The sequence below is a fragment of the Chiloscyllium punctatum genome, chromosome 23 (genome assembly GCF_047496795.1).
Source record: "Chiloscyllium punctatum isolate Juve2018m chromosome 23, sChiPun1.3, whole genome shotgun sequence".
Classification (NCBI taxonomy): domain Eukaryota; kingdom Metazoa; phylum Chordata; class Chondrichthyes; order Orectolobiformes; family Hemiscylliidae; genus Chiloscyllium; species Chiloscyllium punctatum.
The window spans coordinates 65,181,155-65,206,439 of NC_092761.1; the positions used below are offsets into that span (position 1 = coordinate 65,181,155).

The 25,285-nt window shown below is 40.4% G+C and overlaps 1 protein-coding gene across 1 annotated transcript in view; it reads left to right on the forward strand.

Annotated features, from left to right (window-relative positions):
- The first annotated feature begins 1,572 nt into the window (after positions 1-1,572).
- The window catches only part of opcml (opioid binding protein/cell adhesion molecule-like), a 2,217,520-nt gene continuing 2,193,807 nt past the window's right edge, over positions 1,573-25,285 (forward strand). The window contains exon 1 of the mRNA XM_072593129.1: positions 1,573-1,875. Within this exon, the coding sequence (XP_072449230.1) occupies positions 1,815-1,875 (61 nt within the window). The 5' untranslated portion in view covers positions 1,573-1,814. The remainder of the gene's footprint in view (positions 1,876-25,285) is intronic.

Genomic DNA, 25,285 nt, shown 5'->3' on the forward strand with positions numbered 1-25,285 from the left:
CTTTCATACATATCTTTGTGTCATCAGCAAATCTAGCTACAATACTTTCAGTCCCTTCAGCCAAATCATCATTATAAATTGTAAAGAATTGAGGCCCCAGCACCAACCCATGTAGCACCACTTATGACATTTGCCAGGCTGAAAAAGATCTATTTATTACTACTCTTTGCATCCCGTTAGACAGCCAATCTTCTATCCATACCAACATGTTACCGCACATCTTTGGAATCTTTTATTTTCTGCAATAACCTTGAAAGTGGTGGCTTATCAAATCAAAAATATGACTGAGTTCACAATATTCAGTCTATGTAGTAATGATACACTGATCCAGAGAATGAACTACAAATAAAATTATGATGAGCAAGTCATCAAGTGAAAATAAAAAGTCAAGTATCTCAAATGTTTTACCACAATGGAGCCCCAAATTGTATGCTCCTGAAATAATTGATTAATTTTAGTATCTTATATCTGTTACGTATTGGGGTTGGTTAGCTCAGTTGGCTGGATGGCTAGTTAGTGAATACCAACAGCGTGGGTTCAATTCCTGCATTGGCTGAGGTAATCTATGAAGAGCCCTCCTTCTCCCATTGACTGGTGTGGTAACCCTCAAATCAATCATCACCAGTTGTCTCTCACTAAAGAGATAATAGAACGATGGTGACTTTACCTTTATTACACACTCTCATCAAGGTGTGATTGCTTTGATTCTAAGCACAGTCTCCTCAAAATACAGAGCTCACCTTCCAATCACTAATGTTTGGCTCTCCATCCTCCTGACACAGTCTTCATTGTTATTTCATACAATTACATTTGGTTTTCACTGAAGTCATCCTCTTTGAGAACTGTGTTCATTAGGTATGGAGAAAGAAAAGAATATAAGATGATCATACCCAAAGCATGCAGTGTTACCAATCAAACATTCCAAAGAATGATGTAACTCTCACCCAATTGCCCAGACCTCCAAAAGCTGTGGTGGCATTTCATTTTGCCAAACTCCCCATTTTTGTAAGGAAGGTGGCAGTGTGTAATTCGAGGAGGTAGATTACAATTTAAAAGCCCGTGTTATTCGAGAAGAAAGAATTATAGAATTTTACAACATATAAGAAGGTTCTTGAACCTTCATACCTGTTCATTTTTATCCCAAAACCCAATTTATTCCCCAAATTATTCCACTTCATATACAGGCTCAAATGATTCTTTTTGCTGTTCTCATAGCATCTGCTTCCAATACACTTTGAGGAAGCAACCCTCTGTTTAAAAGGGAGAAATTTCACCCTAATAGGTCGCCTATTCAGATTTCAAGGGAGAATAAAATACATAGTCCTGGAGACAGGAATTCACCCCAGTGAAATGTTTCATCCTTTCTATCGGCTGGTTCTATTAGCCTGTCTGGGACTCTGCGAAAGCTCAGAGAGGTGTCTCTTTAAGTACTTGCACCGACCTCTGCAATGATAGCTGCTGCCCATCAGTGGAGCGAGTCTCTGGTAGCACAGCCCGTCGTGGAATGAGCCAATGAAGGGATAGAAGTGCAGGGAGCGCGCCAGGCTGTCGTGCACGGTTCCTCACAGCCGAGCGGGGGCGCGCTCCTGCATGTCAGCCAACCAGCCTGCCTGAGCAGGATTCTGTAGTGTGTGTGTGTGTGTGTACCTCTCTCTCTGCTGCTGCCGATTCTCCCTCGCTCGTCCTTCACTTTGCTCGCTCAGTCTGCTGGATTTGTTTAAACCCTTCCGAGACCATCGAACAAGCAAGCCAAGAAGAAGAAGAAGAAGAAAACACAATCATTAATTTAAAAAAAAAGAAACAAGAAGGGGAAAATGCACGTTTCAGTTTGTGGCATCGTCCTTTTAGGAATGGCTCTCCTCCTCCTTTCTCAAGGTACTGACACTGTCAAAACTGATGCGTTTTATACCCTCACGAATGTTGGCTTGGTAGCCGAATGGTGAACCCAATGTGTTGGAATGTACCGTGCAGTTGTAAACTTTCTTTTTGTTGCATTGCACGGACAAGTCCTGTGGTTGAAGTGAATGTGATAGTAGGCACTGTGTAGTTCAAATCTTGTATTGGTTTCCAGTTGGAACAGCACTCCCATGCTTTCTACCGGACAGACCGTGTTGTTATCACGTTCCCGGGCTGTCGCCTGTTTAAACAGCAACTGGGGCAAAAAGTCACCGCTCCCCCCTCCAAAAAGTGGCTGACTTGAGGGTTTGAGCTTCAGGGGGATTCAGTGCAAATTGCAAGTATGCACTGATTGCTTCCACGCACTCCCTCAGTTGAACTTGGGTTTGTGTTACCCGATGGAATCCACGACACATTATTTGTGAAGTGGCACTATTTTTATATTTTTTTTCTTTTAAAATAAACCTTCCGTTTTAGTTTGAGAGTGTTACCTGGGTAGCTGGGTGAATGGTGCGTCAGTTGAATGCGCAGTGTTTGGTTGGACACAGCTTCTGGTTCTGAAGGAGCTGTGCAAATTTACATAGTGTTGGTATTAGTTCACCAACATCGCTCCTGTTTTACAACAGAACCAAGCGCGGGCATTTCTTAAAGCCTGCAGTGCCCAGTTCTGGTGTTGGAGAGAGGGCCAACTTGCTGGACTGTCCTTTTAAATGTTCAATGGAGGTGACCCAACTTTGGATGATGTGCAGTGTTTAAAGGGACAACCGCCCTCTTTCGTTTGCTTGCAGTTAAAACAATAGGCTGAGGCTCGCACACCCCAGACTGCCCGTTTAATCGCCTCCGCCGCTAAGTTTCCTCCTTTTAGAATATTTTAACTTCATTTATTCCCTCCGCGGTGGTGGCGAGCAATCCTGAGCGTTCTGCTGCCGCTGGATTTTGCCAGGAGTCTGAGGGAGCTGATTCTAGCCTCGGGAACTCCTGGTCCTGGAATCCAGATGGGTTTCCCCGTCGATGTGGGGTTTGGGGGGGTGGGGGGAGAGCAGTGGTAGGTAATAATTAGTTTGCACTGGGTTTGTCTTCGGAAGCAGAGGTTGCTGATGCTGTTCTCTGCAGTTGCCCCGGTCGCCGGCCGCGAGCTGTTGCAGCATATTAGTGTCGAGTGGGGCGTTTGGCTATGAATTAGTGTTGGGGGTTGATTATTGGGAGCTGATCGGTAGAATAGCCTGGGACGGCGCGCTGATGTATTGGTCCAACCGCTCCAATCAGCTCAAAACCTTGAGACTGCTGTACTGTAACTGAAGGAGCTGTCCTTTCAGCACCCAGGTCCCCAGCGAAATTCTGCTCGGTGTGGTGCATCTTCACGTTGTTGTGGCTTTTGGGAGAGGGCGATTTATTTCTCAGTGTTCTTTTACGTCTTCCTTTGCAATAAATGCACATTTTCAGGCATTTCGGCTGCCTCGCCGATCTGCAATCTTCTCGTGTGATTCACCGACCCCTTCCAACACACTTCGCTGCTGAACAGCGGGTGCTTAGATATTCCAGTTGCTGTTGTGACTCTCTGTTTCCGAAGTATTCAGTCGACCAATTCCACTGTAAACCCGACCCATTCCAGGTCCCTGTCGTTCCAGATGGGAGACAGATGGCACTAAAATTTGACCAGATACCAGCATTTCGTTTGCTTGTCCTCGTCAATGTCTGGACCTTGCCTTCTGATGTTTTCTCAAGCTGTTGCGATTTCGACCATTTTACAGGCTTTGAGAGTTGAAGGGATCAGCCCCAGACTGGCCAGCCTAGTCTCACTATTGAATCGGATCTTGCCAAAAGGCGTTCTTGCCCACTTTTATTTAAGGTCACTTCACTCCTCTACATTAAGGAGGGTTTTTATTTTTGTTTGACTAAAACATATCGTAAATAACATTACAAGTTTCCCATCACACCACTTGAGACGAAGGCATTTCCATTAATTCCAATTTGCGGGTTTTTTTTCTCTCTGTCAGGATTAATCCAGTTAGTCGGTTTGCTGCAGTCTAAATCAGGCCACATGTTATTTAACATGTACAGATTTTGCAGCATAACTCGATTGGAACCATTTCAGGGCATCTCAGTCGAATTCTAAGCTCCAGTGAAATTACATTCGAGGCTTGAACTTGTAATGGCTGAAGAAATCGGGGTCTCTCTGAGTTTGAAATCATCAGGTTTGATCTCGTCAGAAATTAAATCTATACTGGTCACCTTCACCCGAATTCAACTTTAAATCTATATCTAACTTGTTCTAATCATTTAATATTCTCAAAAGTAATCTATAAACCACACAAGAAAATTCTTCTGTATGACACAGATGGAAGGCAGTTTAAAATACAGATTAGTGAACTATGATTTTGCTTGAAATTCTGAAAAACAGAGTTAAACTTTTACCCTTTGGATAAGAAACAATTTAGATTTCATTTGATTACTCAGTGGAGCATACCCTATTGTAAGCATGCCACTTATTTTAAAGGCTGGTGATTATGTTAAGTTCAAAATATTAAGATCTTGACTTAATTTTTGAAAAAAAAACTGCATAGGGACCAGCTTCACAGATTCATGCCCAGTATAGAGGCACTTTCTGCCTGTACACCATGGCTGTGCAACTTTGTTTATGCCCAGATGGCACTAAATAGGGAACTGGCAGTGTCTACTGATCAACCTGAGCCTTCTGTATCTCATGGGCACAGTGAATGTAGAGGGCCTAAATGACACAGTGGTGCTATAATTTACAATAAAAGCTTAATTTAATCAATTAGACATTGCTTACATTGTTAGGGACTCAACCCCTTGTGTCACCTTTATTTTTCTTTAATCAACCTACTCAGGCGTGTTATGACACACCACTGGGACTTGAATCTAGATCGTCTAGCCTAGAGACAGTGACACTATTTCAAGAGGAGCTCCAGTGTCATCTTTACTACCTTACTGAAATTAGGATAACACAGCCATGAACCATTTTAATTTATGACAATGATACAGATTTTAATTGGATGGAGTTATAAATGATAGCCGGGAACCCAAAGGGGTGACAAACCAAAGACACCACTTTGGGAAAATTGTGAAATCTAATTGTTGACTGAATTTCATTGTTCACAGTTGTTAACTCTCCATCGGTCAATATAACACTACTATAATCAGAAGTGGACTTACATTTAAACACTTCATGGTGTAGAAAGTAACAGCTGTCATGAGTCTGAGAGCATAACTTCTGGAATCAATCACATGATTCATCACACCATACACCCAAGTAGAGTGAGTTTTGAACACTCATTATGTGAACACCTAACATAATGAGAGTAATCTTCTACTTAATGATATATTAGGATTTTATAAATGGATTCTGATGGAGTTGCAATATTCACTTAAATTATCATTCTTTTAGTAGACCATTGCCTCGAAAAACTGAAAATGATGATAACCATAAAATGAAATATAGCATTTTGTACTTTTATTGAAGACTGCCTGAGAAGATTAATTTCGAATGACCTTGTGAAGGTGGCTGCATGCAAGCAGCGTGTGTTCTATATTAGCTGAAAGCAGTGTGATTTCAAAAGATTAAGTGTTTATGTACTGCAACATTGGAGAATTTTTAGGAGCCAGGATATGTTTTGCATTTTTTGTTTGCACATGATACCAAAGTACTTCAGTTTCTATGCAGCCAGTTACAATCCCTGAAGAACTGAATCCTTGAGTTAATAAAAATGGAAAGTAGGCTAAATAAATGAGAACTGGGTCAATAGTTTTACTACATGCATGTTAGTATATGTTTGATTTAATTTACAATGCATGTTGCACATGTTAAACTAGATTGGATACATTCAATAGGAACAAGAAAATCTAAAGCAGACTCTCTTCTGCTCTCCTCCCCCAAAAGTTGGCCTTTTTGAAGAAAAATCAACTACTATTGTTCAGGTTCACATAAATAGGAAATTGCTGACACAGTATCAGGTAAAGAAAAAACAAACAGTACTGCAGTGGGGTGAGTTTAATGTTAAAATTTATTTTACAAGCCTCAATGATTGCACCTGCTACTAGAGTAATGTTTTGGAGAGGATGTGCAAGGTCTGTTGACAAACCACTCATGAGGTGGTTTTCCTGTTTATTAATCTATCTATTAATCAGGATCCATGGTCATCAATTGTACTTGAAAATGCATTTGTCCATACAGGGGTGAAGAAACTCTTCAAAACAAAATCCAAAAATTATGAATGCTGAAAAACTAATATGAAATCAGAAGTGAAGGAAAACATTAAAGTCAAAGTACATTTTCAAAGAGGGAAACAGTTTTGATTTGTAGATGGTTGACCTTTTAATCGAACCAGAAGCTATTTAGAGGTAACAGTGTTAGTAGGAACCATCGAGAGTAGGCTAGTGAAACAGTTTTAGGAAATTAACGTATGAGGGTGAAAAAGGAAATGAAATGAGAACAAGAAAAAGGATGACAAAATTTTGCAGTAGATTAAGGATAAGATGAATTGAAGTACAAAATGGCTGATGTGCAAATGTTAGCTTGTGCATGGCATACTGTTTTTAATGTATTTGCTTCATCAGTTCTACTGTCGAGGCTGCCAATTTGATTCAATATGTTGATGAATTTGTTGCACATCAGGATTATGATCAGACTGTCCTATTCGTTCATTGAACAGCATTTTTGCCTAAGCCAGGAAGAATGTTAAAGTCCAAAGGACAAAAAGCAATACCTCTCTACTCCTGTGAAGTTGGCACATTTCAAAATGTGAAAAAACATTTATACTTCCATGGTAAGGTCAGTCCTCAAAGAATGATTAGTTTCTGCTGATGTAGTGAACAACAGTTGCATCTTTATTAATGTAGGAGAGATTGATTAAAAGAGGCCTTCACCTCTTCTCACTCTTGATAATCACTTATGGAAGATTTTGCAATTAATGTTTTTGTTTTGAAATATAGATAGAAAATGCTGGAAATAGTCAATAGGTCAGGTCACATTTGTGGAGAGAAAAAACACAAAACTTTCAGGGCTGTAGCTCCCCATGGATCTGGAAAATATTATAGATGTAACCAATTTTAAACAAGTCCTGAGATCAGAAAGTTACAACAGAAGCAAAGAACAAAAAGGAACGTGTTTGATAGAGTGGGAAGTAGGAATGAGTCAAGTGACAGAGAATAATGGTGCAAGGCAAAAGAAGCTGGTAATTGGACAAAACTCTCCCTCTCAACCAAAATTAGGAAGTATTTTGACCATTTTTGGATTTTTGGAGCTCTCTTCCACAAACAGCAGTGGTTGTTGGATTAGTTGTTATTTTTAAATCTGTGATAGATAATTTGTTGTTAAGCAAAGACCTTCAAGGATGTGAGCCAATGGCAGCTCGACGCAGTTAGGCACAGAACAGCCACAATCCCACTTTATGGTGGATTAGGCTTGAGGCACTGAATGGCCTCACCTGTTCCTATGAAAATGGGTCGATATGAGGTGCAAAAAGAAACAGCTAGATATCCCATCCTCTTATCATCATAAAACAAAGCAGTTGTTATGTTGGGAAATTGTTCAGTATTTGGTCTGAAAGGCTGTGAATGCGCATTTACATAGTTACACATTATTTTTTTGAGGGTGCCCTTTCATCAAGTTTCATTTGAAAGATGTAGAAAGGTGTTAAAGAGATCAGAGTAGGAGTGGTCCAGACAATTCTTGTTACAATGAAACATCAGGCTAGGGACAACAGTTCACACACCGACTGGATTCCTTTTCATCCGAAATGATTTTATCCTTAATTTCTTGCACATGTCCCATATTCAAGGAAGTGAAAGTTCAAAAGTTCTTCATTGAGCTGGAGGTCAGCCATCATTAGAATAGAAAAACTCCAAATTTCGCTTTCACTCTGTAATCCTAAAAATGGTTTGAAATCTGAAGTTTATAATCTCCATCTCTGAAAGAACACTCCAAGGTTGTAACAGTATGTCAGATGATATGGGGATTGAAACAGACAGATTAAAATACTGGTTAATTGTGATAAATGTTTTTGGTTTGCAATGGATATGTCCTTCATACAAAGGGTAGAAGCTGAGCATTGTCATATAGTGTCTGAAGCATTAGTTGAAATATTAACTTGCTCCTCTTTAGGATAAAGTATTTGAAAGAAGAGGCACACACTAGATGTATTCATCATACATCAGAAAATAGTTTCTTGGACTGAATTCTGTCAGTACTGTCTGGCAAATGAGGATAAGAGCATCTCATAGCTGATGTAGTTTAGTCTTCCTAAAGGTTAATGAACTGTAAGCACTTACTATTCATTTGTACGTTTACATTGCGTATCAACAATTCAACAACCAAATTGTTTTCTCAAGTCGTTTATGCAGCCTTCCACAATACTAATCCTAAAAGCATTACACTCACAGAAATATGTGTGTTGAATATTTGGGCTGTCTGAGAGTTGCATTGCAATGGATGATCAGTCTCCCCCATATCTGGTCTCCAAGTAGTTGATCAGACTACTTCCTCTCTGAGCATGCCAGCTGTTACCCTGAAGCAATGGGAGGTGATGGTTATGTATTAGTGGTATTATTCATGGCCTGATAAACAGTGTTATCACTGGACTGATAAACTAGAGACCCAGGTAATATTCTGGGCACCTGGGTTCAAATCACACTGGGGCAGATGGTGGAATACAGATTCCATAAAAATGTGGAATTGAAGTATGATGTTGGCCATGAATCCATTGTTGAGTATCAGGGGAAAATTAAAAATCTAGTTCATTCATGTCCTTTAGGGAAGGCATATGTCATTCTTACACGGGCTGGGCCTACATGTGACTTTAGACCCATAACAATGTGGTTGAGTCTCAACTGTCCTCTATGCGACCAATGCTGACCTCGCCAGTGATGCCCCCATTCTGTGAACGAATAAACAAAACTTTCTCTTCTACTCCAATCTGTGCATGCAACTTGCATGATCAGTCCTTGGTAGATTCTTGGTGACTAGTTACTTGACCACTAGTTGGCATCGCAACTGGGTCATGTTCCCAACAGTTCGTTGACTCTTCACCATTTACAACATCCGCTTGTTTTTAGGGCCTTATTTCTTTGTTTTAACCACATTAAACAGCTAGGTCCTTTGTCTTATAATGCTTGGAAAGGCAACTCAACATTATCTCTCTCCACATATCCCAGGTCTCCAAACAATCTGTCCCACTTTGTATCCTAATTACGCTACTAAAGATGTTACAAACAGTTCTTGAATGTTGACCTCATGGACCCTTAAGGCTTCAACATTCCCACTTATAATTTGCACAGTTACACATTGTTTTTTTATTTAGCACATTCTGATTTAATTTACATCATTGCCACTTACCATGTTTAAGTTTGCTACCTCCATTACTCCTTAAGCCAGTTCACATACCATTCATGGACACTAACTTCTGCAGTGGTTGCTTATGAAATAATATTTAATTTTGAAGCAAGGACAAGCTTGAATAGGATTGTCAAGTTTTCAACCATCAGCTTTATAGAACAGAGCAACTTTGTTTTGGGGAATCCCACTCGTGTGCCCCAGTTGGATGTGCTACTACATCAAAGATCAGTGTTTCAACTCAGTTTAAGTGGGTCCCACATGAATTGTAAGCCATTCTGTTGGATTCTGTTAGAGACCCTTTGGAATGAATGGCTTCAAGAGAATAAATAGGTGTTAGAAAGTTACCTGCTAAATTTCTACCAGAATTTGTTCATTGTTGAGTGTAAGTCCATGTCTAATCTGTTTTGCATTTGTGTTTTCCTGTGAGCTTTGAGCTTCTGGCTTGTGGGTACTGGTGATGGTGCATATTACATTGTGAGGACATTAAGCCAATTCTTATTGTGATATCAACAGTAACCAGTAGGGAAAACTGTCAATCCGTCTACTCTATTTGAAGCGTTATTCTAAGTTTTCTTTATTTCTGTGAAATTATGATAATTTAAATGTCACTTGTTTAGGGAGAGGAAATAACATCTCATGAATGCAAAGTTTCCTCATAAATAGATCAGCTCAGCTGTTAATTTCCTTTATTTCTGATATGAATAGAATATTTGTCCCTATTATTCAGTAAATGAGTCACAATATTTGACTTTGTCCTTCACTGAACAAACACCAATAAAGTGAAGCTGGTCAATTTTAGTTCTTGCGGCATGCTCTGAAATATTAAATGTCTTCTGAACGTAGGATGTCAACATGTTTTATTACTGCAAGCTGCATTTCACATCTAGATTCTTATAATGACATGCATTGATCACATCAATTCACTTCAATCTGGAACTACATTTAAGAGCATGAGGTTGAACTTGCAAGCATTCCCATTCCCAATCCATTCCATAAACATGTTCAAAGATTGGTCCACTCCATACACCAGTCTGTTCTGTTCCAGACCTGGAGGATTTTTATTTCACATTTGGGTAAAACACATTTCTGTATGAGAATCTCAAATCAACACATCTCAAAACGGGCCTATATCTGAGGATAGAAAATAAGTGTCATGATGTTGAATTGAAAAAGAACAATGTCTTGAGCAATCTCTGGATAATGATAATTTCATGGTGTCAGTTTGAACTAATTTATAAATGAGATGTGATTAAACTGATTTACAATTATTGGTGCATTATTTATGTTTATTAGATAGATAGTATGACACATTTTCATGGTTCAGAATTCTTGTTTGTTTTGAGTTGACTGATTTTGTGTGGACTTAATCATATTTAAATTCTGAAATAGAAGATACATCATAAAATTTGCTAGCCAGTTTGAATTATGCACTTCACACACTTAAATCAATGCAGTCCACACTTGCAGTACTGCTGTAGACAACCCATTAACCATTAAATCTAAACTCTGCACTTGTGAAGATAAATGATGTACAATTCATAAATGATTCTTGATGGAGAAAATGTCTTGAATTTGGGGTTTGTAATTCAGGTTGATATTGAACCAGCATATTTGTAATGCTTCCTAAAAAGTGACACATCTTTTAGGAAGCATGAGTGTTTGATCCCTTTGCAGAAATTCATAACTTTTGCATTTTAATTGACAATGTTTAAATGCTTTCAATAGAAGTATTTTGAGGATAGAAGGATTAGTTTAGCTGCCAGGGATTAAACTTGCATTGGATCACTGGATTTGCTCCAATAAAAATGTATCCTTATTGAGTGTAAATAGATGAGCATGATGCACCAGTAATTCAGGCAGGTAAGGGTTATGATGATATTCATCATTTTTGGACCTCTTTTCTGTATGATACCTATTCTGTGATTGGTGTTTCTGTTTTTTTTCATCTACAATTTTGTGACCAATACTGGGATCTGGTTGTGACCAGGATTTAGTATTCAGCAGCTCGTGGTTGCAGTGGTCAAGATATGATGTATTGACTGCATATCTTGTCACTTATTCTTTTAAAAAAAAGAAATTTAATATTTTATAATGTTGTACACACACTATATTAGAATCTTGAATCTGGGTTTGAGCATTTAGTGAAGATGTAACATACACATTTGACGAGGCAAAACAATTATATCACTGGTCACCAGAGTCATAACGTTGGATTGGGATTCATCACCTGTTACTATACAATATATCCTGTTTGACTCATGAAGTGCTGAGTGACATCAATGGCATGGATTCAATTCCCACACTGGCTGACGTTACCATGAAGGACCCTCCAGCTCAACCTCTCCCCTCACCTGAGGGGGTAACTCTCAGGTTAAACCATCCCCAATATTCTCTCTCTAATGAGAAAGCAGCCTCTGTCCAGTGGTAGAACTAAGGTGACTGTCTTCCAAATAGAGTAATAAAATTCCATTCATCTCACTTTCCATAATCTCTGGTTTCCTCTTTCCTAAGTACTAATTCCCTTGAAAAATAATTTATGACCTCAAAATCTTTCCATATTATGACCATTGTATATGTAAAACTAAAACTTTCTTCTAACCTCCCTTGCATTAGTTGTCAGCCTTGACTCAGTGATAGAATCATCAACTCTGAATCAGATTCCTGTGAATTCAAGTCCCACTCTAAAGCATTGAATTTAAAATCTGGATCCTCTGAAGTAGACGTAAAAAGAAAAATCCCATGGAATCATTTCAAAGAATAGCGGGATATTTCTCCAATGAATGCTGTTCCCTCCACGCTTCACGTTAGCTCTGATGAAGAGTTATCTAGACTCAAAACGTTAACCTTCTCTCTCTCCATGGATGCCGCATGACCCACTGTGATTTCCAGCATTTTTGTTTTAAGTATTTCTTCAATGAGATTGAAACCACAGTAAAACATTACAGGTAAATCTAACCTGGCCAATTAATGCCTCACTTGTCTACTCCCAATCTTCAACTGAGTGATGGAAGGTATAACCAATAGTGACTTACCCAACAATAATCTGCTCACTAACACTCATTTGAGTTTTACCAGGGCCACCCAGCTCCTGATCCTGATTACAGACTTGATCCCAGTCTGGACAAAAGACCTGCTGAAGTGAAAGTAACTGCCCTCACGTTAAGTCAGTTTTTTTTAACCATGTGTTGTATCAAAGAACCCAGGAATTGGGGGAACACTGTTAATTTGTATAGCTACCACAAAATTAAGCTAATTGTGGTTGGTAGAGTTCAGTCAGCTCAGCCACAGGAAATCACTGTAGAAGTTCCTCAGGCAATTGTCCTCAGCTCAACCATTTTCAACTGCTTTATCAATGACATTGCGATGTGGGAAGTAGGATATTGACCCACACTCCCCCTCTCTCCCTCACACACCCGCTCCCCGTTTCTATCACTTACACCTACCTACACACACAAACACACACACACACACACACACACACACACACACACACACACACACACACACACACACACACACACACACCACGGTGGCTCAGTGGTTAGCACTGCTGCCTCACAGCACCTGGGTCCCAGGTTTGATTCCAGCCTTGGGTGACTGTCTGTGTGGAGTTTGCACATTCTCCTCATGTCTGCGTGGGTTTCCTCCAGGTGCTCTGGTTTCCTCCTACATTCCAAAACTGTGCAGTTCAGGTGAGTTGGCCATGCTAAATTGCCCATAGTGTTAGGTGCATTAGTCAGAGGGAAATGGGTCTGGTGGGTTACTCTTCAGAGGGTCGGTGTGGACTGGTTGGGCCGAAGGGCCTGTTTCCACACTGTAGGGAACCTAATCTAATCAAACACACACCTACTCTCTGTCTGTCTGTCTCTCAACCCCTCTCTGTCTCCCTTGCACACCCTCTGCTATCTGTCTGTCTCTCACAACACCCTTCCATCTGTCCCTCTCCCTACCTGACACACACATGCATCCCTCTGTGTCTCTCACACAAATCCTCTCTTTTCCACACACATCCTCTCTGTCTCATAGACACCCTCACTGTCTCTCCCTTCTCTGTGTTCCTCTCAAACACAACAAACATTGTCTCTGTCTTTTTGTCTATCTGTCTGTCTCTCTCTCTCAATCACACCTCTCCCTTACACCCCTTCTCAATCTGTTTCACCCTGTCTCCCTTCCTTCTCTGTCTCTCTCACACACTTCTCTCTTTCTCTTGTGCCCCCCCCCCTCTCTCTCCCATGCTTCCACCCCTTTCACCCCCTCTCTCTGGTGCCCCAGTCTCTCTCTTTCATAATCCCAATCTCTCTGTGTCTCCCTTTTGCATCCTGCGCTTTTGCTTCATCTTCTCTCTTTTTCTTCTCAGTCCTTCCTATCTCTCCTCCTTCACAGTCTTCTCTGTTTGCTCCAATTCTGTACCTCACCTCTCTCCCCCAGGCCCCTCCTTCTTCCACATTCCCCTCTCCCACGTTCCCCCTCCCATGCCGCCTCTCCCATGTCTCTCTTTTTCCCTTTCTCCCTCCTCCTTCTCTCCCTGTTCCCTTTCACCCTCCATCCTTCTCCTATCTCACACTATCTCCTTTTGCTTGCTGTCATTCTTCTCATGTTTTTCTCATTCGCGCACCTTCTCTGTCTTCCTATTCTTCCCTCAGCTCTTCTTCTCTCACTCTTTGCTTCCACCTCTCTCTATCTTTCTTCCTCTCTCCCTTTCTTCTTCACATTTTTACCCCCCTCTTCACCTTACCCCTCCCCTTTAAGCTCAGTCTGCATCCTCCCTCTCCCTCTCATGCAGTCTCCCTCGCTAGTGTGCTCTCTTTCACCCTCAAGCTTTCTCAATCTCTCTTACCCTCTCTGTCTCTCCCCAAACTCTCTTGACCTCTCTCCCTACAATCTTTCTCTCTCGTGCCTTCATTCTCTCCCCCACCCTCTAATGCCCCTCCTTGCACCCCCTTGCCGGCATCATCATCCTCACCCTCTCAGTCTCTCTCTCCTTTGCTCTTCTCTTCTCTCGCCCTCTCTCTTATTCCCTATTCCCGACTCACTGTCTCACTTCTCTCTCTCTCTCTTTCAACTTCTCTCTCTTCCATTCTCTTTCACTGTCTCTGATTCTCTCTTCATTCTCCTTATTCTTCTCCACTAAATTTGTGCCTTACCTTATCAACAGTTACAAATTCAATTGAATAATTGATTGTCTGAAACTTTACACAATACAACAAGTCCATAAAGCATTGAACAAGTTGGACATCACTTTGATGCTTTTGTATCCTATTCTTCCAGGTACTCAAACAAGTATGTTGTTTGCCATTTTTCGACCCTATATTCCTGCTGCCATCTTTAATTGTGTTGTGCTCTAAAGGGCATCCTGAAGTCAACTGTGACCTTGGACTCAGACAGAAAAAAAGTAGATCACGGTTATAGGGTGTTGGAGAAGTCTCCCTCCAGTATTTGAGCACCAAAGTGGAGATTGACATGCATGTGCAGTACTGAGAGAGCGCTGCATGGAATAAGACTGCATCTTTCAGATATGCCATTAACTGACCTTCTATCTATCCTCTGTGGTAGTTGTAAAAATTCCCAAGACACTATTTCAAAGGAGAACAGGGCATTTATCCCAGTATCCTACTCAGTTATCCCTTCATCAACAACATGAAAACAGATAATCTTGCCATTGCTACATTGTTTATGAGAGTTTGCTGTGTGCAAATTGTCGAAATTACAGCAGTGACCAGGGGTCTGAAAGCATTGTATTAGCTGTAATGCACCTTGAGATATCTTGTGATCATTAAAGACAGTAAATGTGGACACATCTTTGTGCTTGGACTTCATAGCAACCATATCTGTTTGATGGCTGTCAAAGCCCTACACTGACTCGGTGGTTGGTTTGTGATGCAGAGTGATGTCAACAGCCTGGGGTCAATTCCCACACTGGCTGAGGTTACCAACTCAATTTCTCCCCTGGCCTGAGGTATGGTGACCCTCAGGTTAAACCACCAGTTGTCTTTAATGAGAGGGCAGGCCTATTATTCAGTCACGTGCTGGTGACTTTATCCCTTAGTTTATCTTCAAAATAATTCGGAGCTGATGACCTTCAAATTTGCATGGAACTCTACACTATTAACAAGAGCTGTGACCTACTGTAAAAATAGATTAGATGCGAACTATAAAATTTTTCTAATGAAAATCCCTGATTGGAATATTTCCAGTATGACAACTGAAGATTGTGGAGTTGAAAGCTAACTCTCATTACTACTGGGAGTATCAAAACCTTGTTAGTGCTTTTAATGGGCCTTGTCAGACTGCTGAAGAATGTCTATAGTTTTTTACAGAACCTTTTTACTGGCAAATGCTATCATTTGAATAATTATTGAGGCACTGTGGAATATCGATGATTTACTGCCTAATTTTAGTTTTCTTCACTCAGTGCCTCCCTCAAAACATTAAAACATGCTTCCATTGTGATTGTTAACAAAATTTTCCAAAATAAACTGTGATAAAATCCTTTGAGCTTTCTGTAAGTTGTGTCTAAATTAAATTGAATCTCAGGTTGATTTATATTCACTCAGGAAATCGGATGAGAGCAGCCTTTTTAGTGTGAACACTTCTATCGATGTAAGTGTTGCCCACGTTGATGTCATCGGGAGGATTGTTAGCCACCAATGTGGCAATCATGGAGAAGGTAGGTATAAGATTTAATGGTGGAGACCAAGTGGCTAATCACTCTATTCTACCCAATCCCATAGCTATTTTGAGATGGTTGTTAGTTAAGGGCTTCTTAAAGTCCACCTAAGGCTTATTGTTGGAGACAATTAAAATTTTCCAGTTAGCCGTCAAGACAATGGAAGTGTTGGGGAATATTGCAGCTGCATGGAGGCTGCCTCCTGGTAGTAGACAGGATGAAGGACAATGCCCCAGCTAACATTGGAAGCATTATATTCGTCCTTGGCTTCAGAGGCAGAGCAGGCCACCCTGTGGAGGGGCTCTTCAACCTCACATGGACAATGGTGGCTCAGTTGCTCAGGCCATTTAGTTTAATTTTATTTTGGAAGAAGATGAAGAAAAGGCTCCCTCATCTACTAATGTTATGCTAAAGCTGGAAAGACTCTGAGTGGTTTTTCAGCTTTGTGAGCCCACCTATTGTCCCCCATTGGAAGTTGAATCTTCGGTGGAATAAAAGTAAGTGGTCAACCCCTGAACCCTTAAGCTAAATGTTTTGAGGATGTGGGTTCACATCTCACCATGGTGATGGTGAAAATTTACTCCATAAAAATCTGCAGTTGAACATAAAGCTCACCTAATGGCAATTACATACCCATTGCCAATTGTCATAAAAGACTCAACTAGTTCAAGAATGTCCTTGAGAGAGGGAAACTGCTCTCTCTGTTAGATTGGCCTTCATGTGGCTCCAGACTCTCATGTATCTTCCACAGACTCATAACTTTCCCCTGGGCAATTTGGGATGAACAATATATGCTAGCCACTTCTCACGAATGAATTTTTAAAAATCCTGCTCTTTAACCTGTATTTGCCTGACCTGAGGAGAATTGCATGTAACAGACTATTCCTTACATAATATAGGCTTTGGACCCTCTTTCCAACCTGACAATTGGTACGCGAGGGAACTGTTCCAGTAATATGTGTATCAATCCACTGCCACCTTGATACATTTTGTCTCAAACAGTCCTGCAATATAAAGTGTAAACCACCTCTGAATTGGATCTATCTGTGAACAAAGCTAGAGTTAAGCCTTTTAGAAGGTGGATCTACTTCCACTGAATTTCAAAATGAGTGGGGGCCTTTATTATGGCCAATTTTACTCTCTTTGGCCCAGCGTTTCTGATGGCCAGATAGATGTTATTCATTGGAGTGAAGGATGGTGACCCTCCAGAATCGCTCTTGCAATCGGCTCCAAAGAAATTTTACCTGGCATTTGGTCTTACTGTGTAGATACTTGCCTTGGGAGAATCGCAGTTGCCACGGGAATTATTTTTAAATCATTAAGAAAACATTTAATCCTCTAACAAACTATTTAAGACTCTGGATTCAAACACCTCTTTGACACAGGAGAAAAAGATCTGCACTAATGCAACATATATTACCCTTAAGTGCCTTTTAAGACTAAAATCAAATGAAAGAATATGGATTTAGATTACTTACAGTGTGGAAACAGGCCCTTCGGCCCAACAAGTCCACACCGCCCCGCCGAAGCGCAACCAACCCATACATCTACCCCTTACCTAACACTACGGGCAATTTAGCATGGCCAATTCACCTGACCTGCACATCTTTGGACTGTGGGAGGAAACCGGAGCACACCCACGCAGACACGGGGAGAACGTGTAAACTCCACACAGTCAGTCGCCTGAGGCGGGAATTGAACCCAGGTCTCTGGCGCTGTGAGGCAGCAGTGCTGACCACTGTGCCACTGTGCCGCCCACTAATATGTTAAAGGCATTGTGCTAAAATTGTCAATCCTTCTTGAATCAATAGGTCTTCTGGGATAACATTACTGGTTTTGTAACACAACTAGGTATTCATAATGACCACAGCTGCCATAACAAAAGTCTACTGCTATATTGCCTGAAATTGATAGAACATCTTCCTGTACCCAGGACCTCTGTATGTAAAATATAGATACCCACATATATATACATAAAGTGAAGGCCGGTTTCCCCTTGTATATCATGTCTGGGACAAATGTCGCATTTTAGGACAGTTCTGGATTGACTTGTGCTTGATCAGGTGCCCAACGGTCTCTGAAAGTTGGTACAAGTGGCAGGGATCCCCCGAGAATGATGAATTAAATAAATCAGGTTAACGTTGGACATGAAGTATGACATAAGGGTATGGTAAGTAATTGATAAAGGAAGTTTTGGATAATAGGAAGAGAAACCTCTTTGGTCTTCATAGAGAGAAATCCTTCTTGAAAATCATGTTTTGTCAAAATATGGTTGAGTTTCAGCTGTTGGTTTTGGATCAAGCCAAAAACTACCCTGAAGCGTGACTTGAGAGTTTTCTGCTGTAATGGCTTATACAGGAATCACAAACCTTGAAATAACAAGTTTTTTTTCTGATAACCCTGTGCGAAAGTCCTTTAATACACCTCAGTAACTATTTTGGTGCGGGGGGGGGATAATCTAAATGTTACACTTTACACTTGACATTTTATGGTGAAGTCCTTAGGAGTTGTGAAGTAGTGTTACAGAGAGTTCTTCATACACTTTGTACAATTGTGATGGACCAATAAATCCTGCAGGGATATCAGCTGCATGAATTGGTAATGAATGAATTTTCTGCATAATAGGTCTTGAGGTGCACTTTCTGCATTTGGCTTAATCGTCAGTTTGAGCAAAAACTGGTTTTGGAATTACTCTGTTTTGCTAATTTCAGCACACTGTTCTAGTCTCTGTCCTGACACATTTCTATAAAGATGTAAATAACATTTTCCATTTGCCTGTAAGCCAGAATGTATAGTTTATTGAGAGTGAAGAAAGAAATTATTGATGTATTGATGGTGGATAACCTACTCCAATTCAAATAATGCAATGCAACTGGACGAGAGACCACTACCTGGAAGTAACCCAATTTTGTCAGTAAATTATTTCCAAAGAAAGAATAGTCTGAGACATGTATTAGTTTAGTGTAGTCAGTTTTCTTATGCATGACTTGACATACTTCACTGAACGAGCACAATCCAGATAAACTGACCATGGTAATTATCTGTATCTGGAGTTATGGCCAGCCTTGTGGGCAGCATCAGTTTCCAGCAATGTTTCATGAAATAGCATTGAAGACATTGGAAGTTTGGTTTATACTCAGCGTATCTTTATGGTTACAATTGATTTTTACCTTTTATGCTCATTTGATACCAGGTAAATTGGGATGGTGAAACAGATACAAATTAATCATAAACCTCTGAAGTATGGAAGCAGGCCATTCATCCCATCAAATCCACACTGACCCTCTGAGGACTATCCCATGCAGACCCACCTCCCTACCATATCCCTGTAACTCTGCATTTACCATGGCTAACCTACCTAGCCTGCACTTCCATGGACACTATGGGCAATTTAGCTCAGCCAATCCAACTAACCTATTCATCTTTGGAAATGAAAGATAAAATGGGATATAATTATCCATGTGACTTATTTAGCCACAATTTGTCTTCAATCTTGTTATAGAAGCTACTAGACTCACATAATTAGAATTGACCGATCCTTAGTTCATTGTTTTTTTTTCCCTCTTATTAATGATACCTAACATAAACTGTCTGCCTCTTGTTATCAGTAACTCTATGTTGTGAAGTCTACATCAACCTCTCCATTTGAAAAGGTTAATAATAATTTTAACAATAACTCTAGATGTCTGTGAACACTCTACTATCGAAGTCAACTCATGTAAATCTAACTTGAGAGCATTTTCTGATCCACTCTCTTAGCAGTTCTAGACCCATACCTTTCCGTATTTTCAGTTAGCGATTTTACTCTTACTCTGTTATTGTGTACAACATTTGAAACTAAATGAATGGAGAAAGGTTTCTCCTCAGGAATATTTAAGAAATGCACCAGACATATTTTGAGGCTTTCTGCTCCCAAATTTGTAATTTCTAGATGGTCACTTCCTTCCAGTGACTGTTAATACAATCTCAATCATATAAAATGTCATGCTTGTGTTACTTCAACATAAATTGTCTCGTAGACTGATAGTTTGCAGTTCTTTAAAGACCAGCGGGTAAGCCATCTAACTGCTGGTTCTTAGTAATCTGCCATTGTACTGATAGCTTAGCGGTCTGTTTTCCTATGGGTTTAAGCTTTAAATCTCCTCACTATAATCTACTGTTTGGCTGTGCCCCAAGTAGTGCATTGCATTAAATTTCCACTACAGAATAACAAATTAGTTCATGTTGTTCGGCAGGAACATGATGATAAAGGTTCAGATGACATCTATAAACTGTGAACTACATTTTGCCAGCTGTGCAAATGCATTGTGCCAGTTCACTGCTAGTCAGTTCTGTACACTTACCTCCTGGCATATTGCATATTGTGGATAATTTGTTGTTCAAGTTTGCTGGAAGCTCCAAGTACTAAGCACTTGGCCTGTTCTTCCAGGGTTGGCAGTTGTAATCATTGCTGCATTACACTTCATTATGTCTGATAGTGAAACTCGATAACTTTTTAGTCTTTTGTGGGCTTCATGTAGTTCAGTTCCTAACATTCAGTGCAATGTGACTCAGAAGAGTTCAAATCCCATTCCAGGAAATTCCTAGTTGACCCTCCAAATGCTGTACTGAGGACATGCTGCTTTGTCGGAGGTGCTGATTTCAGATCCCATCGCCTCTCATTGGCGTTCCTTTGCAGATGAGGATGACTCTGTTCCACTCTCTGGGTGAGTCCCTAAGTGGTCGTACAGTCCGATGCAGCTACTGCAGGCTCTATCACACGTGGGGAAGGAAGTGGCTGTGGGAAGGAGTGCATGGGGCATCGGTGTTGCAGCACTGTTTTTGCTTAGATTGTGCTTTTTCCCACCGGCAAGTCTTGAATTGCTCAATGCCTTCCCAGATGCTTCTCTTCCATTTGGACGATCTTGGGACAGTGATTCCCAGGTGTCACTGGGAATGCTGCACTTCATCAGTCAGGCCTCAAGAGTATTCCTGATGCATATCTTCTGTCCACCTGGTGCTTGTCTGCTGATTTGCCTGATTTGAGATCAGACCTTTGAACATAACCAAGTCTGCCTTCTCAAGTAGCTATCATTCTACCTCATGGCATGACTTCAAAGAAGGGCAGGTAAGTTATTATTACATGGCTTTGCCAATGTTTATCACTCAATCACCATCAGAAAAAACAAATGATTTTGCGATTATCACAGTGTCAGTTCTCTTCACAGCAGGCTGTGCACAAATTGGTTTAAAATTTCCTACTTTAAGACAGTGGCTGTACTTCCATTAGTACTTTATTGGCTGTAAAGGATTTTGAGACATCTGGTGGCTATCAGAGACAAATATTTTGTTGTGATTTTCAACAACAGAAATGGTGCAGCATGTTAAACAAATGCAAACAGAATTGCAATAGAAAAACCCAAAAGGGGATGCACTTTCATACATGATGTGTGTGCTTTTTTTGGAGTACAAACATTAAATTAGTCTTCAACTGAATTTCTCTTCTCCACATACCCAATAGATCATCGATCCATGGAATCATAAATAGTACAGTGCAGAGTGTCGATCATTCAACCCATCAAGTCCATGCCAACACTTTGGAGCAATAGTCCAGGCAATCTTTGATCTTTCCCCATATCTCTGCATTGTTCTTTCTCCTTCAAGTTTTTTTTTTCAACTTGCTTTTCAAGCTACTATTGAGTTGGTGTCCACCATATGATCAGGCAGTGCATTCCAACACCGAATCACACTGCATAAAAATATCATCTAGTCTCTTGACTTCTGTGGATCTCTTGATGATCATTTTCCATGTCGGCCCTTTGGTTGTGAACTCTTAAGACATTGGAAACTGTTTCTTTGTGTCTGAGAAAAGACTGAGTGCACTAAATTGCCAAAGAGAGTTTTTTTTAACAATTGCTGAAAACAGTCTTTTCAAGATAACTGTTGATTTACATTCTACAGGCAATGTACACTAAGACTAAGCGTGAGGTCAATGTATCTCTTTTCAGAACCTCTCCATTTTCATGTAATCTAATGCATCACTACTGACACACCTGGGGAATCATACTGGCCTCCTTTATGATTCTGATCCAAATCTTGATCAGATAAAATATAAAGATATTTTTGGATGCATTCATCTTGATAATTTCCTGACCAGGAGTCGTCTTATCTCAAATAGTACAGACTAATCCTGCAATCCACTAAACAAGCAGTGCAGGGGAAACTATGCTCCATTTTCTCAGCACTCAGTGTTTTCTTCTGTGATTGAAAGGTCCTTTGGTCACTTTGAAAGTTCCTGACAGACAGTAGCTATATAAAGTAAATGTTGGAGCTAGATTAACATTTGCTTTGGGGGGTTAGGATGCAGTGGAGAGATTGGAGAGTTCAGTTTGCAAATGACTGAGGGATAAGGTGCTGCTACGGTGAGGGGCCAGTGTGTTAGCTAACTGGATGAGGGCTTAGGATAAATGAAAGAAATGGGTTAGACATGAGGATGGGGGTGTCAGGTCTGGTGTGATTGGAATTTTTGTGTGTAGGTGTTGAGGGTTAGTGATGATTCCCACAGTTCAGTTTAATAATCACAGAGGAGTTAGTGCAAGATTTAATCCTGTAGCAATTTCCAGGTCATGATTAAGCTTAAGGGAGTTAGAAATCTCTCAAGTCTTTAACTTAGAGGGTTCTAAACACTGGGGAACTGTCCAAAGGTAATTTCAATTTCTCAGAGTTCCCAGAGAGTCTGATGAGCCAGGACATCCGCATGGTTGGGATTTTTTACCTGGCTCTGACACACAATTCCAGTCTATGCTACTACAACAACCATCTTTCTAGTGGAGATTCTGGACTAGTGTTAAAATTATTAATGTCTTTACTAAAGACTAAGATGAAACAAGCGGTAGCTATTAATTATCTTATCAAGCCCATATGTGCATGCACACACTCTCTCTAATTCACACACACTCAAACTCACACTGTTACAACCTCATATTCTAGTGCACACACTGACTTCTCTTGTTGCTCTTTCTCTGTCTCTCTCTCTCTCACACACACACACATGCACACACACGCAGATACGCACACACATGCTTTCTGTCACGCAAAACACACTCAAATACTCTTGCTCTCTCACGCACACACACATGCTCACTCATTCTCTCACACTCACTGACGCTCTCACACATGCTTAGCCACAGATTCACTCACACTTACTTACTGACCACATACTCTCACTTACACTGTCACACACTCTCAATCTAGTATGCCAACTGTCTCTCCCACACACATACAAATTGCAGAAGCACAGTCTCACATTCTCTCCCTCCTTCTCACTCTTACACTTATTCTCTCGCACATACTCATTCTCTCTTATACACACTCACTCACTCTCACACATGCACACTCACTCCTGTCTCTGTCTCTCTGAGACACACCTACAAAGAAAATACAACACAGAGAAAAGACCTTTGCTGTTCACCTTATCTATACCCCTCGTGATTTTATAAACCTCTATAATGTAATTCCTCAACATCCTACGCTCCAGTGAGAAAAGTTCCAGCCTATCCAATCTTTCCCTATAACTCAAACCTCCAGTCCTGGCAATAATCTGGTAAATCTTTTCTGAACCCTATCCAATTTAAGAATATCTTTTCACAGCAGGGCGACCAACACTGTACACAATACTCCAAAAATGGCCTCATCAACAACCTGTACAACCTCAAAATGATGTTTATAGTTTGAGAAATGAAGCAAAGTGTGGTAAACACCTTCTTCACTATCCTGCTGACCTCTGATACCATTTTCAATGAATTATGTACCTGAATCTCTAGGTCTCTCTGTTCGACCACTCTCCCCAGGTCCTACCATTAACTGTTCTAGGAGAAAGTGAGGACTGCAGATGCTAGAGATCAGAGCTGAAAATGTGTTGCTGGAAAAGCACAGCAGGTTAGGCAGAAGGGCTCATGCCCGAAACGTCGATTCTCCTGCTCCTTTGATGCTGCCTGACCTGCTGCGCTTTTCCAGCAACACATTTTCAGCCCTACCATTAACTGTGTAAGCCCTGCCCTTGTTCATCTTGCTAAAGTGCTAAAATACAACAGCTTACATTTATCCAAATTAAACTCCATCTGCCAGTCCTCTGCCCATTGGCCCAATTGATCAACATCTCTTTGTAATGTTGCATAATCTTCTTTACTGTCCACTATATGACCAGTGTTGATGTAATTCACACACTTACTAACCATCCCTCCAAAATTCTCATCCAAATCTTTTATATAAATAAGAAACAACAGTGAACCCAGCAATGATCCCTGTGTAACACCACTGGTCACAGGCTTCCAGTCTGAAAAACAAGCATCCACAACCATCCACCACTCCTACCTTCAAGCCAATTTTGTATCCAATTGACAGGCTCCCCCTGATTCTCATGTGATCTTACATTACTAATCAGTTTACCATATGGAATCTTGTTAAAGGTTTTACTAAGGAAATATAGAGATCTATTGCTCTCACTCTGAGTCTGTCTCTATTGCAACCTTTTTCTCACACTTTCATGCTCACACACTCTCTTGCACGAACTCACTCTCTCTTGCATACTCACTCACTTCTTCGCACACACTGTCTCCCTTGTGCACTCTGTCTCACGCACTCACTTTCACAACTGTTACATACTCATACTCACATTCACTTTTTTCTCTCCCTCATTATAATTCAATTTCTCTCACTCTTTCAGTCTTCCTCTCTCTCACAACATACACACATGCATGCGCGCGCGCACACACACACACACACGACTGAAGAAACCAATAAACGTCCTCCAAAACAGAAAAGATTTTTGATTAATCTCAATGTCATCTCAATCTCAAGCCATTTTGTAATCACTTTCAGTGTTTTATTCCATACTTTCAAGTTATTTACTGTCTCTAAACTGGTTTAAGTATCTCAGTTAAAATAGCTTTAGCTTTAATCTTTTCTGCTCCAAGAAAATAATTCCAGCTTCATCACTCTATCCAAATAATAGGAATCTTTCATCCATGGATGATTTCTAATAAACATCTTCTGCCCCCTCTCCAAAGTCGATGCACTTTTTCTGTTTCATGTCCCAGAACTGGATGCAATAACCTAATTGCTGGCCAAGATGCTGTTCCTCTTTGCCCATGTTAATAATAGCCCAACTTTACTTTGGAAAGATGCATAGCTGATCACTATTTAAATGTATTAATGCTGACAATTGAAGTCATATAGGTCATATGACCATGATATAGGTCATATGAATGTCCCAGTGAAGTTGAGTCCTTGTATTTACATAGTGCCTTAAAACCTAAGGAGGTTCAAACTTGCATAATAATCAGTTGAAATATCTCTTGAATTGTGGTCATGATTGAAATGTAGGACCA